Source organism: Xiphophorus couchianus, chromosome 15 (genome assembly GCF_001444195.1).
Source record: "Xiphophorus couchianus chromosome 15, X_couchianus-1.0, whole genome shotgun sequence".
In the NCBI taxonomy this organism is placed as follows: domain Eukaryota; kingdom Metazoa; phylum Chordata; class Actinopteri; order Cyprinodontiformes; family Poeciliidae; genus Xiphophorus; species Xiphophorus couchianus.
Genome location: NC_040242.1, coordinates 20,121,241 through 20,138,525, shown reverse-complemented (window position 1 = coordinate 20,138,525; position 17,285 = coordinate 20,121,241). Strand labels below are relative to the sequence as shown.

The 17,285-nt window shown below is 40.1% G+C and overlaps 1 protein-coding gene across 3 annotated transcripts in view; it reads right to left on the bottom strand.

Moving 5' to 3' along the window:
• kif26bb (kinesin family member 26Bb) overlaps positions 1 to 16,238 on the bottom strand; it is a 36,225-nt gene extending 19,987 nt beyond the window's left edge. For 2 of the 3 annotated variants that reach the window (XM_028041047.1, XM_028041044.1), the window contains exons 1-5: positions 15,505 to 16,238; positions 14,902 to 15,270; positions 10,124 to 10,573; positions 5,639 to 5,760; positions 3,484 to 3,655 (exon numbers count right to left, since the gene is read on the bottom strand). In XM_028041047.1, the coding sequence (XP_027896848.1) occupies positions 3,484 to 3,655; positions 5,639 to 5,760; positions 10,124 to 10,573; positions 14,902 to 15,270; positions 15,505 to 15,564 (1,173 nt within the window). In that variant the 5' untranslated portion in view covers positions 15,565 to 16,238. Of the gene's footprint in view, positions 1 to 3,483; positions 3,656 to 5,638; positions 5,764 to 10,123; positions 10,574 to 14,901; positions 15,271 to 15,504 lie in introns of all 3 variants that reach the window. The other variant, XM_028041046.1, reaches the window with a different exon arrangement.
• Positions 16,239 to 17,285: the final 1,047 nt, after the last annotated feature.

The window sequence follows — 17,285 nt, the reverse complement described above, 5'->3', positions numbered from 1 at the left end:
TTTTTTGTTGAAGTGAACATACAAACAAACCTGCAAACAGGTAATAGAATGACACAGTGGATCCCCTGATTTGCAGTGGTTAGGGACAACTAATACTGGAGACTTCCTCTAAAGACAAGTATAACTACCTATTTTAATAGTTCAAACACCAACTATTCTTTAATAATGTTTGGTACTACTGTAGAAGCCATCGATCATCGTTTTCCTTATCCACGCCAATCAACAGCCAGTCAACGGCAAGTAAAATGAATGGTGGTCCTGGATTGGCTGTTTTGCAAACGTCAAATGACATTGCACTTAAGTATCTCAGCTTTCCAAGCAGTGCTGTCTTCCAAAGAAATCCATAAATGGGCCAATTTTCCATGAATAATTTGGAATTACAAACCACAGAGAAATCCACAAACAGGTAAATCTGTGAATACTGAACTGTGAATAAGTGGGCGTCCACAATACTTTGTTTTTCTGCCCACACTGCATTATTCTATTTGTGTATTTTTTGTGCTGAATCAGAGTCAGGTCACTTTTGTATCTGAATTTGAATGGAGTCAATGATTTATTCTGAGAAGCATTTGGGTTCAAATAGATATCCATTACATCTTGATGGCACAACCACCATGAATCAGCAATAAACAAACCTGCAATGTGCAAATTTCCTCTACTGCTTACAGTAATACCCTCCTATTCACCACCAAGACTGAAACAGAAATCACAGAGTTGCTGCATGCTACACATGTGTTTATTATTAGTATATTTATTTATATTTAGTATATTATTATGCTATACTCTGACTTAATTTGCAATTTGCTGCTTCAAACTTCACCTGGGAATCCACTTTATCTGCAAAGCTAAATTAGCCTAGCATATCAGTTAATTACTTTTGCAGCTAGCTAATGCTGATTGATGAGTGATGTTTGGGTACAGGCTGAACCAGTTTGGCAGTACATTTTAGACTGGGAAAATAATGTATAAGTAAGAAAAAATATGACTTATTTGTCCACAAACTGTTCAGCTTTCAAATAGCAGCAACAGATTATGGAATCGTCTATGAGGAGGTTGCTGAAAGTGACTTGGGAAAGTATATTTATGCAGCAAAGGGATGAGTTTTACAGCAACAATCTACAAAGTATTATGTTAAATTGAGCTAACTGTTAGCCAACTACTAGCTTAATGTTTGGCGCTCTTAGAAAACAGCATGCTGTTATTTCTGCTTTACTATATCTTCTAAAAAGTGGTTTATGACTTTGTGTTTACTAAAGCATATTTTTTATTCTGAAATAGTTGAACATCGCCTCAAAGTTTTTGCTAACCAGCAGAGGGGAGGTCGAGATGCTATATTCATTTGCAAATGTTACCAGAAACCTCAGCTTGAAAAGACAGAAAAACTTGAGTGAACAAAGCGATGGCGTCTAAAAGGATTAGCGTTGAGTCCCGGGAATCGCAGGTAAGATAATGTACTTTATAGGTGCAAGTCGTTGTAACTGACATCATTTCACTGCGCTTTTCTTTCACAGCCAGATACAAACATTTAAATTCGTCATGAATGACAAGTAGCAGTTAGAAAAATGTTTGAAATGAGAGAAAATGTATGTGCAGTTCCACTTTTTAATGTTTTGTTGCATAGCAACTGCACATTCAAATGGGATTGCATTTGATAAACACAAAGCAGTCCACAGCTGGGAAGCAGAAGGAAACTGACATCGTAAAATATTTTGTACAAATATCTGAAAGGTGTGGCATGAAGATTTATCAGGGACAGGGAGCCTGGTTGGAATGTATGCTGTATGATTGGTTAAAAGAGGGTTTAAATTAACACTTGGAGCCTTCATGAATATTCATTTCATGAAGGTAAGTTGATGGAGAAATATTGCAGGTTCCATGCAGTTGAAATTGCATTCACTCAGCTAAAAAACACTTAACTTAAGGCATGCAGGAATGTGAGCAGAGGTAGACAGAGTCAATTATCCAGGCCAGTATATGACTCTGACGTTTATCTTCTCCATTAGCATCTTTCCCTGCCCCACTTTCTCCTTCCTTTCCACTTCCATTACTACGCTCTCGTTCCAACGCAAAATGAACCCGATCGTTTTCTGTTCGTGATTTAGCTCTGCAAGATCGAAAGTAGACATACGCATCTCGACGCCCAGATGAATATAGTTATCTTGATGTTGCACAGAACCGCATTACACCGCCATGAGATCACCCCTTAGTGGCTGAATGTGTAAGTCCGACAGCCGAGTTTCCTGCTCCATGGGTTCTCAGGATTTCTTCCAGCTTCTCTACATTTCAAACCTTAAGCAAGAGCGGGGTCCCTAACCGTTTTAAGGATGCGTTAAACTCTATTCATGACAGATGAATAATTGAGGAGGACATTTTAAACACGGAGAAGGAGCGAGTGGCTTCGCAAAGCTGAGAGGCGGGGCTGAGGTGGGGTCTGTCCTCATCTGTAACTCTACACTAAACCCGAGAGTCCATCTCCTAGACAAAGGGAGGGCAGGCGGCCATATTGATCTCCTCGGTTTCTCTCCCAGAGGAGGTGAGGAGAAAGGCGGGCAGGAACAGGATGGAGACATTACCACCACATTACAGCGAATCAGGAAGGAGGAGTGATATAGGATCTCTGCTAAATTGACTTGAGATCTCTTTAAGCTGCAACACAGGTGGTGAGAAGACACTTCCAAGGTGTAGTTTGTGGGAAAGGAAGAGGGTTCAAGCAACAGCAGCAATGCAGAATGACTCTATTTATTAGCAAAATGTATAATAAGGTGCAAATTTACTCCGTGCTGGTTTTATTAAAGGGGCAGTTTTATGTGTTTTCCAGCCATAAAGTATCATTTATAGCACAAACAACTGAATCCGTTAACTTCAGTCGTTACAAAAATGCAGTATATACAGTATATCAAATATGACTTAAAAGAAATTTGACTTCATAATTTAACACTTTGAAATTGGGCCTCTGTTTCTTTAAAAACGCTTGCTCTTTCTGAAGCTCTGTCTTCAGGAGGTCATCACAACATGGCTTCTCTATTAACCCTTTAACGTTTGTACCAGCGTTTCACTGTGAAGTAGCTCCTACAACGAGCTCAACAAATGCGCAGTTCCACTCTGTGTTTGTAAAACAATGAAAATGTAAACTCTTGGTAAAAGTAAATCTTACGTTTATAAAACTAAGAACTTTAAACGGTGATCAGGGAATGTTTTTGAGCTAAGCTAATGAGCAGTTTCAGTGAAAATGGAACCAAAATACAGAAGTATTTTAATAGGAAAATGTAATAATACGAAATGTAATTTCTGAAAAACTTGTAATTGATTGCCTCAAAATTTTTGAGTTCTGGTAACTTAACCAGGTATCCCAGTTTATTTTAGTTTTTTTCTTGAGTTGTGCCAGCGAGTAAAATCAGAAAAAAAAACCCACAACTTCTGGTATTTTAAACAGACTACACTGTAAAATCATAAAGCAGAACTCGTATGCATCAGAATTTGAACCTTGCCAACGTCGGGCGAGTCTTTGCTTCGAGCGGCAGCTTGGAGCAGGCAGGGGGGCGCCGGCGGTGGGTTTTTCTGGATGATCTCTCTGAAGCAGGTGGAGTGGTTGGAGGGAGCTGGATCCGAAGCCTGGCTCTTTTTCCTCAATGTCAAGTTGAGCTTCTCAGCCGCCCTGCCAGGACGGAAGGAGGCGTTGTCAGGGGAGACGGTGGAGGATGTACCGAGTGACTAACACAACACTGCATAAACACTCCCACTACATTTTGAAGTCCTGCAACTGAAATGTATCAAAAAAACCTAACTATAAAAATGTCCTTCCCATAATAGAGGCAGATATGGTGAAGAAAAGCACAACCTCTGGTCTTTACTAGGTACTTAAACTGAACTTCAAGTGTAGGAAAACAAACAAATCCTTATTCATTCATCATTTATTTTACTGCAACTGAAAAGTTGAGATAGAAAAAGTAAAGACACCCAATAGTTCTTAATGCCCCCTTTAGCAGCAGTGACTTTACATAGCTGGTTTCTGTCCGATTTTGCCAGACTCTCAGTAAATTGTAGACGGATTTTGCCTTCATTGCCCAGACTGGGTCAAGTTTTCACATTTGGAAAGTCACCGGAATATTCCAGAAGATATGAGGTTCACTTAAACATAATCTTGCAAGGTCGTGGGTTCGACTCCCGGTCCCGGCGACCTTTGCCGCATGTCTTTCCCCCCTCTCCTCGCCCAGTTTCCTGTCTGCCTACTGTCGCAAAAAATACGAGCCACTAGCGCCGCAAAAACTCTTCGGAGAAAAACTAAAGTCATGCAGCCATGTCCATTTTTTTAGGGAAGAGACTTTATTCGGCTGATCATTTTATGCAGCACGTACTTATTCGGTCTGTTTGTCCTTTCTTTAACTTTAACACTTCTATGATAACTGAAAACTGGGGCATCTGAAATGGAGCTACTGGGTGTTTGTAATTTCTCTGAACACTGGGGGAAAAAGCATGAAAATAGTCAATATTCCAGAGGAACGCTTCCATGGGAATTCAGCATTTACAGGATTAAGAACCACAGTGACCCGAGAATATCTAAAATCCACAAAAAACCTTCATATGAATCAATACGCACACTGTCTTGGCACTACTACAGAAACTAACATCCAACAGCCAATCAGCACCAAGGAAAATTAAAGCCTCTCCTGGATTGGCTGCTTTACAATCGCCAGCCAGTAGCGGGTCAAGTTGCATTGCTGCTAGGTATTTCAGCTTCCCATGCTGTGTTTTCTGAAATTTGTATCTCAGTTTAGTTGATAACAAAGAAGAAAATGTGTGGAGTGGAATTATCTATCAATTATTTTTTACACTTCCTTTGTTGTTTCTCGTGTTTTGGTATTTTCAAAAAAAATCTCTCGAAATGCTAACTTAAAAAAAAAAAGATCAAATATGGACATGTGGATCCTCAGGTTATGGTTATCTCTACATATAGTAAACCTTTTCCTTAATATTAATAGAAAATACGAAGATTGTGCTTCATAAACTGAAAAAATGCTCTTACTTGTAAAACAGCAAGTTGTGGGTGAATTCATTTAAATGAAATTGACACACAAAAACTAAAAAGCCCGAGCAAAATGTTCTAATTTTTGGGGGGCTTTTAAATCCAAAAGAATCTCACAGATCTGATATGCAACTAGGCCTGCCACAATAATACATTTTGTTGGATGATAAATTGTCGCAGAAGCCATTGAGATATTATAATGTTTTTGTTTTGAGGCCATTTTCAAGTATTATTTTGGTAATGGCATAATAATGCAAGAGCGCATTCACAAAGATCAATAAACTTTAAATTCTATCAAACGTTTCAAACTGGCAGACATTTTTAAACATCCAAAATAAATGAACAAAACAATAGAAACGTTAAATAAAATAAATGATGAAGTCTCTGTAAACAAAATTGCAGCTCAAAAAAGTTGAGACCAAAACACCAGACTGAAGAGATTCATATTCTCACCCAGTTTTTGGTAGAAAGAAAGAAAAGAGAAACCATAAATCATGCAAATGGAAATGATTGAGCTTGTGTTAATTAGCTCAGCTGATTAATTGATTTACTGCTAATTCCAACAGGTCTATATGCAACTTTCATTGTATTTACTATTATTTTAGAGTACCCTACCTGGCCAGAAGGGACATAGCGGCAGTGTTGGCGATGGTCACCACTCTGGAGATGTGAGGGATCTTGGAGGTCGTCTGAACAGTCCCAGAGGCGCCACAGGTCAGCGTGGCATCGTCTGCCTTCTGCTTTCAGGAGAGAGCTCATCACTCATTATACAGATATCCAAAGTTACTCTCCCAAATCTAATACAAAGGAGGCTAGTCTTGTCAAGGGAATCACATAGGTGCTTCTGTGTAAGTAGGCCATCTAAGGCTGAGAACAAACACCATATTTGACCCGTTATGGATAGAGGCAGCTGTATTTGGAATAGGAGGGATATGTTGTGCAGCATCTGTGTTGTGAAGTCAGAGTAAGAAACGTGACTCAGAGACGAAGGGGATTACGATTAATAACGCTGCCCGTGTCTCTGATGTGCAACGCTCCGCAAGAAACAAGACATTATGTAAAGGGATTCAGACAATTATTCAGCTGGAGCTCCAGTGCATGATCCAGGCACTTATTTTTAACTGCAGTGTGATATTCTAAGAGAACCCAGTCTGCTCAACGTCAGATGAACCTGAAGCCACCAACACTTAGTACATTATAAAGAAAACAATAACCATGATTATTTAGGTCAATATTAATGTCAGATTAATGTTCATTCAAATTCAAAGTTCTATTATAACTGTTTTTCCTTACAGTTATCCAAACAAGTATTTAACAATTGAATGTCAAATTCCTATATTTAAAAGTCATCCGAAAATTACACTGAAATTTCTCAGTTAAGCGATAAAAATACAGCAGAATGTGCTTTTGTGACAATACTTGAGATTTAAAGTTTATGTATAGTTATACCTGAAACTCTACCTGTTAGTTGTTTAGAAATGAATCTGTTTTATCAATAAAACTATCTCAAATGTGTTCTATAAAAAAAACAATGGGACCTATACAGTGGACAGTATAGGTTATGGACCACAGCTAGCATCTAACCACAGGTGTCCAACTCCAGTCCTCAAGGGCCGCTGTCCCTGTCCTGCAGTTTTTAGATGTGCCACAGGTACAAAACACTGGAATGAAATGGCTTAATTACCTCCTCCTTGTGTAGATCAGTTCTCCAGAGCCTTAATGACCTAATTATTCTATTCAGGTGTGGTGCAGCAGAGGCTCATCTAAAGGTTGCAGGACTGCGGCCCCCCAGGACTGGAGTTTGACACCCCAAATCTAAACTCAGTGAATACTTGAGCCTCCCTCTAAAAATGCTTAAGACTGCCTAGTCACACACCAAAATATACCTAATATACATTAATACACACAATGAAAACTGTCTGAGCACTACTGCAGAAGCTAACATTTTCTGCCAATCAACATTAAGAAAAATGAGGGAAAATGTCATCCCTCAATTGGCTGCACTGCAAAGGCTAGCCAGTCAGGTAGCATGGCGTTTTCTTTCTCTTCATTTCCTTTCAATTTGGCTTCAGAAAGCTTTTAAATTGCTCCAGCAAAACTTCAAAATTAGGAGCAGTTTTATTCATTTTAATAGGAATACCTGGTTTGACACAGTCAGATACTTCAGTAAACTCGCATTTTGCTTCTATTGACAATCTTTGCATAGGTTTGTGAAGAAACAGGCTAACCCTATCTGGCTCCCTTCCTGTTTTGATATGACTTGTTGATAATCCAGTTTCTAACATACTTTCCATGGAGTAAAAAAAAAAAAAAGGAATCCAGACTACTTTTACAGTAAAGTGATTCTTTCGTTTTATTAATTTGGCATTTTGATTTGGCTGATGTTTTCGCTGTGCACTCAGCCACAGCGTCAAGAACAGTCTACATCCAGACAGCAAGACCCATGTGCTGTTGGACTAGTCTGGCCAACTAACTTCAATAAATTTCAGTTACATTGTTTTCGTAACGGTTCGGAGCAGAAGCTGAAATTTAAATACAATTTTGATTCATTGCACAGCCCTCGTGGGGCTCTGCTTGTCTGGGTAGTTGCTCTCAAAGCTCACATTTTCTTCTGTCTCTCAAGCTGTTCTAGAGGCAGGGCAACCACATGAGCTCAGCTTTCTGTGAGTAACAGCCGACCATTACGTGCCAATTAGTGCCAGTAGAGATGTGCTGTAGTGGTTTTGAATAACGCGGGGCTGATGGAGACCCAAGGTAAAATGGATCATTTATAAATACCTCCCTGCCCCTCCCGTTCTGTACTTCATGACTCATTGTCTCTGTCATAAGCTTTTGCGTCTTTGTTTCCTCTCAGCTTGTGAGCTTCTCTGTATTTGCACTCATACGTCCTCGTATTATCTGTTTTTCCATCCTCTCCCTTGTTGTGCGTTGACCTCCACATTTGCTTGTTTTGCAGGATTTTATCCCAGAGGAATCAACCCCCTGCCGATCTGCTCTCAGCTCCTGCTAATGTGTTGGACCACTTTTCTCAGAAATCAAACCGTTTTGTGAAAAAAAAAAATTCTCCCCCCTTTTCAAACTTAGGCGTCAAGGTCCGCCTTGGTTGATCCAAACAGCAGGCGACAGCTAAGTGAATCGGTGCACAACCCTAGAAAGAAGCAAACGTTGATCAGATTGTACATCCTTTTTCTACTTGCATGTAAACATTGATTTGGACTGACAGGTTCCAGTGCACTCGCAGGCCCGCGTGCAGGAAATTAACTCCTTGTTCAGACTATGACATTTGGCAGTGTTTCGGTGTTTCCCTGGATACATTTGGGCACACACTGCCAAAGGAATGTGGCCATATGCCACCTCTGATGTGGTCTGCATTAACAAATCCCACTGTGTCCCTAATGTGTTCCTAATTTAACACTCATGGATAATTAGGGCATTTTTTCTGACTAGATACTTTTTCTAAGTAGCCTAAGTTTGTCTCACTTGTGCATCAAGTTAGTCGTCATGTAAGAAGAGTCCCGAATTGATAGCAGTTTGGTGCAAGAGCAAGACTAAAGATTGCTGTGCAAATGACTGAATTTGTGGGGTCTTTGCACTGGTAGAGGAGATAGCAAGTGGCATCAAACGTTGAGCCAATATTCTTACTGGTTTGTTGCTAGAGCATCCCACAATCAATCAAAGCAGTGAGTGAAGTTCACCAGACAAAGAGGACTCCTTGTAGATGCATTGGATGGCATTACAGGAACTAGATGGACTTTAGTTGGAATCCAGACTACTTTTACAGTAAAGTGATTCTCTCGTTTTATTTATTTGGCCTGGTGGTTGTATAGAGCAAATGACTGATGTACAGATACATGAGGACTCACACACACACACATCGGGAAGGTTTCAGTTGCCCAAGACATACCCCACCAAGAATCATCGTCTTATTACAACACGAACTGCAATTCAGATAAAGATACTGGACTTTTTAAAATGCCACATGCGTGTCAATAATGGGATTCACCCTAATTAAGAGTTCAAGGTCTAACACAAAGACTCTCTTTAACTTGTGTTTGAACCTACACCATAAACTGGAGCCATCGACTGGTGGTAAGAGGTATTGAGTCATTTTTAGCAATAAATATGGATTGTGCATCCTTGTAGTTTACCAATATGTGCTCATATGTCAAGGGGAGAGGACCAATATTACCAAAGATCTTGAGAGTCACAAAGGTATTTCTTCTGGTAGCTAGGTGTAACTTGCAGTCACCCCTGGTAGTGACTCAGATGACACACAAACACAGCATCTACTACCCTGGTGCAGTGTTTTAACAGGTCAATGCCCAACCACACACAGAACATGGATCTACAAACTTTCTGGATAAATGCTACCCTGGTCAGGCAGGTTCATCACATTTGGCTTTTTATTAAGCGTATTCCTATAAACATTATGCAACATACAGTTGTTCGCAAAGTTGTGCAGTTCTAAAGACTAAATGTTTGAAATGATTATCATGTTGTCCTTTCTTTAAATCACAAAAGCCTGTTATCCTAACAGGGGCATCCATATTTTGGAGAGCCACTGTAGTTTCATCATGTCATAAACTTATGAATGTAGCTACTACAGGAGAGAGATGCCCTTCAGTGATTTCTCAGTAAAATAATAATAACAAAGTAGAAATAATTATAGCATCAATAGAATTAACGTGAGTAAAACTCTCCTGTCACTCATCTTGTCCCGTTAACTATAACAGCCAATCACTTGGCGTGGGGGTCGGGGAGCTTCCATCACATTAATGCATATTTCAAAAGCTGCAATTTTAAATATGGCTCTCCCTCTCTATTGATCACAAGTGCTTTTTGACTGGCCGGCTTTTATGACGGGTAAATCATGACCCTATTCCATTCCATTAGTAGAAGGACTTTTAAAGTACGCGCTCGGCCACGGGATCGAAATAGGCTCTGATTGGGCTCTATGAATCTCTTGGCTTGCCGACATGTGCGCTCGTAAAGGCATGCATTATCCATATAGCTCATTAAAGCAAGGGGTGGTAGAGAGGGGAGGACACTAGGAAATGTGTTATATAGGGTGTAGAGCTTAGAGAAGGCTTTTAAGGGTACCGGATGGTGAGAATTGATGGTGACACCATCTGGATTTGACGCCGATTTAGAGGCCACCAGCTGCTGCTGCTCTTCCACCCAGCGGTCCATGTCGGGGTTGGGGAGCTTGGGTCCTCTCCGTCGGAGGGTTTGGGGAGTCCTCTGGGGCGTCCTGGGGCTTCGAGGGCTGCGCGGGCTGTATGGTGGATGCACCACCTCCCTGGAGGACTTGTCTCCATGCTTTGTCCCGCTTTGTCCCAGTGCCGTGCCGGCGCTGAGGCCGGCCCCGAAGGGAGGCTTGGCTAACGACTGACCACGACTCAGAGCCAGGAGGATGGCCTCCTGTTTGAGTTGGTTCAGGTTGGCGCCGCAGGACCCACACTGGCCCAGCTCCCGATCTCTGAACTCCATGTTGGAATGGCCGTGTACACGAAGGTTGTCGTGAAGAAAGGCTGACAGGTCGCTTGTTTCCTGCAAAATTTTTTAGAATTACAAGCTGAAGAAGAAGCTGTAAGATACTCAACTTTCCTGTAGCAAAATATGCAATGGCTACAGGCCTATCGCGATAACTAATACATCAATTAATTACATAATTAATTAAATTTAAGTCTTCAGTTTAGTGCCTTGGTCTCAAATAGTTTATTTTTTGAAGGACAGTTTTGTTTACAAACACTGCATAATTCATTTATTTGTTGTTTGTTTTATTTATTCTGGTTATTTAAAATGTCATCCAGTTTCAGTGTTAAACGTTCATTAGAATTTAAAGTTAGTGATCTTTGAGAATGTGCTCTTGCATTATTATGCCATTTCCTTCATAACACTTGAAAATGCCTTCCAAACAACAATTCTATTGTTCATCGCAATAACTTCTTGGACAATTTATTGTCCAGAAAAATGTATCATGATATGCCTAAATGGCTACAAAAACTAAACACAACAGTCATGCAGAAAGATTTTTTTTTTTCAATATATTATAGGAATGTCACATACACTTTTATGCGCAAGCTACTTTTCACATGGCAAAATGCAGAAGTCAGATTCATTCAAACTCTACGAGTTTATGTTTGTGATGGTAGGTCAGACGAGTTTTATTTCCTAACGTCACTCCCAAACTGGTTAGCACGTAGATAGTGTCTATGGTGGCTATGGAAACTTTTGGATCCCCAGATGACATCATTTCCTGCTGTTCTCTAACTGCAAGCTCTGGAGATTTTATACCACAAATATGTTTTGTCATATCCAGAGTGACATATTTACTGATTTGAACTCTGATCAACTAAAAAAAAGGAATGCATAAATTAAAATTTGCTTTTTCAGTTGTTTTTCTTTTTTAATTTAGGTACAATAACCAATAATTGTAAAATTGGGATTTTGCTAAAAACAATTATTGCTTAATATGGATTTTTTTTTTTGTCCCTGCACTGCATAAATTTCCTCAAGTTAAAGCTTAGATTTCCTAAGATTATTTAGTCCATGGTTTTTTTTTACACATATTCAGTCTTTAGATGCACAGTTTGTCTTTTAATAGTTCTCTAACATAAAAAATGAGCAAAAATAAACAAAAAAATTCCATGTTATGTTTTTGCCTTCTCACATAGAGCATAATGGTGGGTAACCATTTTTACAGAATGTATAATAAAAACAAAACAAGCACAACAAACTAATAAATAAACCACTTTACCAGCTTTTTTTTATATCTGTCAGGAAAACAACATAAATAAGAAGCAGTGAGAAAAGTTTGACCACCTTTAATAAAGGAAGCATGAAACCAACGCATCAAAAAGGAGTAGTAGGTATTTGTTGCTACACCACACCCTAGACTACTTTATGGCATCATGAAAAAAGTGACCGAATCAGCATTGATTATAGTTAAGGTGATCTGAAATACTGCAGAGTTAAACAGGCAAACAATGTGTCTATATCTGTGTCTCTGAGTGAGACGAGCAGTCACTCAGTATTACATTTTCTATGACCAGCTGTATGCCTGTCGGCGCTGAAACATGGAAACCAAACGTGTTTTGGAACCCCCTCTCCTCCCTGAGTGCAGACAGCCATAGAACAGTGCGACTCATCAACTCAGTGTCAAACAGAAAACTGCTGCTGACAACTGAGATGTGAGTTTATGCAACACCTGTCAAATCTAACAACCACAAACTCAACAATCATTTCACTTTTTATCCTGACAAAGGCTTTTTTTTTTACTTCTTGTCACCTCACAACTGCAAACTTCTGTGAGTTTCTCTAGTGTTTTATATCATAATAGTGACGTGGAATGAAAATGATACATGATTGCTTTTTTAAACTGGTAAAAATATGAGAACTGTGGTGTGCATTTGTATTTAACCAACTTTGTGTTGATAGCCCTAAAGAAAATCCAGAGAAGCCATATTGTTTTCAGAAGACACTTAGGGAGTAAACAGAGAGAAAGTTGTGGAGACGTTTAAAGCAAGGTTAGCTTCTAAAGAAATCTCCCAAGCTTTGAATATTTCACAGAGCACTGCTGTGAATGGTTCCCTCTGAATGGTTCCCTTATACTTAAATCAATTGTGTGAAATTGAAGGTGTTGTTACACTTCAATTTCCGTGACATTATTGTTGAATTTCTTTTTTTTTTTTTCATGGTCAAAAGTCCGTTTGAATGTCAAGGCTCTTTGAGTGACTCCAAGTTTTTAGATTTTTAGTTTAAATAATCAGACAGATCAAGATGCCATGAATTTCAGCTTCAGTTTCAAGCATCCAGTATCCTGATGTGAGTAACGAGTTGGAGTAGCACAGTATGGAACTCTGATACACTCCAAGTTCTTAGATTTTTAGTTGAAATAATCAGACAGAACGAGATGCCATGAATTTTAGGTGAAAGCTAACTTCCATGTTAGCTTTTAAGTGTTCCTGGAACACTTGAAAGCTAAATATAAAACAGCACTTTACACCATTCTGATGGCTAAATAATCTGAATAACAGATTAAAAACAGTAAACATTTTTCTTGTTGCGCTCATATGTCTATTTATTCTATATGGGTTTGTTTTTTTTTACTGAAAATGTGATTCATTTTGATAAATTAATAACAAACCCTGCAAATAACTTGATGAAAAACTTTAATTGAATCCCACCACTAACAAAAACACATTTGAACCATTAAATTTGGTCTATCCCAGAGCAACCTGTGCCTCTATTCAACATTAACTCTGTGATTTCAATGGAATCTACCAAGTGGCAAAACCTGATAGCTGTAAGAAAGAGAACCGATTACAGATATTTAGAACAATAATATGCCAAGATGAAAAGCTAAACCACTCCAGTGACTGTGCTTCCCATCTTTGCCAGCCCATTAAAAAAAAAAAAAAGATGATATCATAGAGCTGTGATGCTTTTGAGAAGTCACAGACTAGATCAATAAGCCTGGAAGGAGCTAACGGGCTTATCGGGTTTCTACCCAACATGTCAATGGCCGCACGCTCCCTCCCTCTCCCCCCAAAACATCAGGACCACCATCCCACTTAGGAGGACAAAAATAAATAGCCTTTCCTCAGTGGGGCTGGGGGGGGGGAAGGCAGGCCGAAGATGACACAGAGATGTCGCCATGAAATATTCATGTCCATCTGAAAGCACTCACGCAGGAATGTTGAGGGTTTACTTGGTGAGTTAGGGTCTGAGTGATGGATGGTGACCGAGACGAACGCACAGAGGTGCATTCCTCTAAGAGGCGACGAGACGGTGAGACTCATGTGGCCACATGAGCTTTAAAACGCAAGTTAACAGCCTTCGAATGAGTGACAGAAAGCGTGTAAAGAGGGTCAGCACTTCTCACTTTATCTCACTTCTGCAATCAAAGAATTGCTTTCAGTTTTCTTAAAATGAATTGGTTATCCAGTTTTTGTTGAAAAGTTAATTGTATCAGAAGTGAATATTGCTTTTCATTTTCAAGTTATGCATTTCATTTCAATGAACCACAGATGAAGACAAAGAAAGCCATCAAATATTTACATTATACTGGCGGCGTTATAGGTGCGACTGTCGTTTGATAACACAGTTTGAATTTAGCCAATAAAACTGGTGGAATCGTCTTTTTTGAGCAGATTTTAATCAATATTTCCCAAATAGAAACCTTTAAGGTGTACCATCAAGTAAATCAATTCCTGCCGCTTTTTAAAGCAATTTCCTTTAAGACAAATTCTGAAGATGATTTCACTCCTTTCTTTTCCAAATAAACAAAGAAACCTGCATCGGCTTATGATTAAACCATGAAACATGACCAAAATACCACTAATCTTTTTCATTTCAACGTTGTACCTGACAACCGCAACTAAGGCGTAAGCATTAAAACTGAATCACATATGAAGAAACCTTAATCCAAATTAAATGTTTTTAGAATCAACCATTACTGAACACTGTATATACAAAACAAAATTATTGGAAGAAAATTGAGGATTTTAAACTCATTTTTAAAGTGCAGGTATAACTATATCACAAGCCTGTGAATCAATACATTTTTGCTTATTTAGACTGATTGGAAGTGGGACCGACTTTTAAAGCGCCAACTTTATATAGATGCATAAAAAACGATAAGCTATATCTGATATATATTTTTTGATATATAGATTTTATCATGTGATGGCAACATGCTGACTAAATGCATTCTGTTAGCGACAGGGATTCATTTCATTATTAAATGGCCATTATGTGAGTAAAAGAGGACCTATCGGTGACTGATGTCCTTTAAAACTATTACAATTATTCGTCATATTTATCTTTTTTTTTGTAGTCTGACGGCATAATCCACTGCAGCCTCAGTCACTGACCTTGGACGAGAAGTGATGGTGGACGGCCAGACTCAGAGCCTGCTTCTTCAGAGCAACAAGAGCCGCGGAGCACTTGTCGCAGGAGGCAACTTTCCTCTCGGACCTCCCAGAGCCGGGATGCAGCGCCAAGGCAGAGCCCCTCCACACCGTCCCGCTTCCGAACGACATCCTTATCCGCTCCCCGAGCGACCCTGGCAGGGACTTGTAGGACGTGACCTCGCCCGCTCTCTGGCACATATTCCCGTGCGGGTCGCCCCTGGTGGGCCCCCCGGAGCCCTCTGGAGTGGGGCGCTCCTCCGGTTGGCACCGTGTCCGGCTGCCGAACGAAGAAAAGCCGCCGGAGTCACAGTGATGCTGCACTGCTGGGTTCTGTGAGAAATAAATCGCCGTAAAGAGGATGAATGTGGGCTTTGGCAGAGAGGCAAATTAGATATCAATCGACGTGGGCTACTGTAACCACACCCTAATGATTTCTCCCTCCAAGTGCAACCTTATCTTTAAAAAAAAAACAAAAAGGAAAAAAAAGAAAGATAGAAAGAAATTCATCAACCTCGCAGCTTCAGGTTTTGTAATGTTTCCCAACCATAAATAAATCACATTTACCCAGTGCGCTCCTCGGATGGCGGCAGGAAATTTCTCCCCTCTTCCAGTCACAGAGGACATAACTTGTAAATATTTAAAAAGATTCTCCAACAAAGGCGGGCCGCATTTTTAATTAACCCGGACAAACCTCCGAACGTCAAAAACAAACGCTGCTGACTCATGTTAGTTTTTGGGGGTGGGGGGGTAAAAACTTTGCCAAAGTCGACCGGTTGGAGACGCCAAATGAAGAAGGTTAGCGCGTGATGACGGCAGCGCGGTGGAAACGGAGTGAGCGCGAGAGGAGAGGTGCGCTTTTTCCGTTCACCTTGCTGTTCAGGTGAAGGCCTCGGGGGGGCGGTAAAGAGCAAACACCATAGACAAACACTGGAGAATACATGCGGCGTTAAAAACAACAAGCAGCAGAAAACATGATGCAGACCTGGTAGCTATTTTTAGACTATTTTGTTTTGTTTTGTTTTTTTACTAATAAAAATCTAAGCAGTGCGGCGTGCGCTTTTATTCACTCTCTGCAAGTCGATTAAAAGGAGCTTTTGCATGTAACTGTTAACTTTAGGTAGCTGCAGCCACCCACGTAAATCTTTGAGCCTATTTTGTTAAAGATTCAACAGATTAGGGGCCATCTTAAATATTCCATCTGCCCTTTGTGTGCAGTCAGGTGCACATTAAAATTAATTCAGGAAACACTTTTGTCATGTTCTTTCTATAGTATAAACCGAATGATGCCTTTGTTAATATGTGACCAACTTTTTCCTGCCATATAGCAGTGGTCACACTACAGGTATATGTTTGTGATTGATTTTCAGCAAATGGTCCTAAAAGTAGTTTTAAAGTAAAGACACTATGCCAGGGGTGGGCAACTCCAGGCCTCGAGGGCCGGTCTCCTGCAACTTTTAGATGCATCTCTACTTCAGCACACCTGAGTCAAATAATGAGGTCACTAGCAGGACTCTGGAGAACCTGACTGCACTTAGGAGGTGATTCAGTTATTGGATTCAAGTGTGTTCGACCAGGGAGACATCTAAGATTTGCAGGACACCGGCCCTCGAGGACCAGGATTGCCCACCCCTGCACTATGCGAACTCAATATCTACCTCGCCACAAGTAATGTTTTCACATACTACACTGTGTGCAAGTAAATGTGATTGCAATTGACTGAAAGTTTGTGCAACTCCAGTTCAGGAAGGTTGCTGTCCTCCGACTTTTAAGCGTCTCTGCTTTAACGCACCTGCTAATGACGTCATTAGCAGGACTCTGGAGAACTTGACTGTCCTAAGCAGCCATTTGATTCAGGTGTGTTGGACCAGGAGCACAGCTAAATGTTGCAGGACACCAGACATCGATGCATGGATTTGAGGAGCCCTGTTGTAGAGGGTCAGTGTGTTCCCGCAGCAGCTCCATCGGATCAGAGGGGAGCTAAAATCTGAAAGGTCCTGATCCTCCAGTAAGTAAAATAACGCCAGACCTCAATCCATCAGTCAGCCGCTCTGTCCTGTGTAGACGTCAAAGTCAGATGTTACAAATTCAGTAAATTAGAATTGAAAGGGAATTTATTTCACTTAATTAAATTCACTAGGTGAATATAACAAAGTGAATGGCATATCAGAATATTTCACATATTGTACAAAAATAATAAATCAGCAACGTGACTGAGGAATTTGACTGGAACCTGTTGGACAGAACAGGTATCGTAACAACCACACTGTGGCGATCATTTTAATGGGCTAAAGATACTGTGATAATTTTAATGGATTAAAGATACTGTGCTGAAGTGTGACATTAAG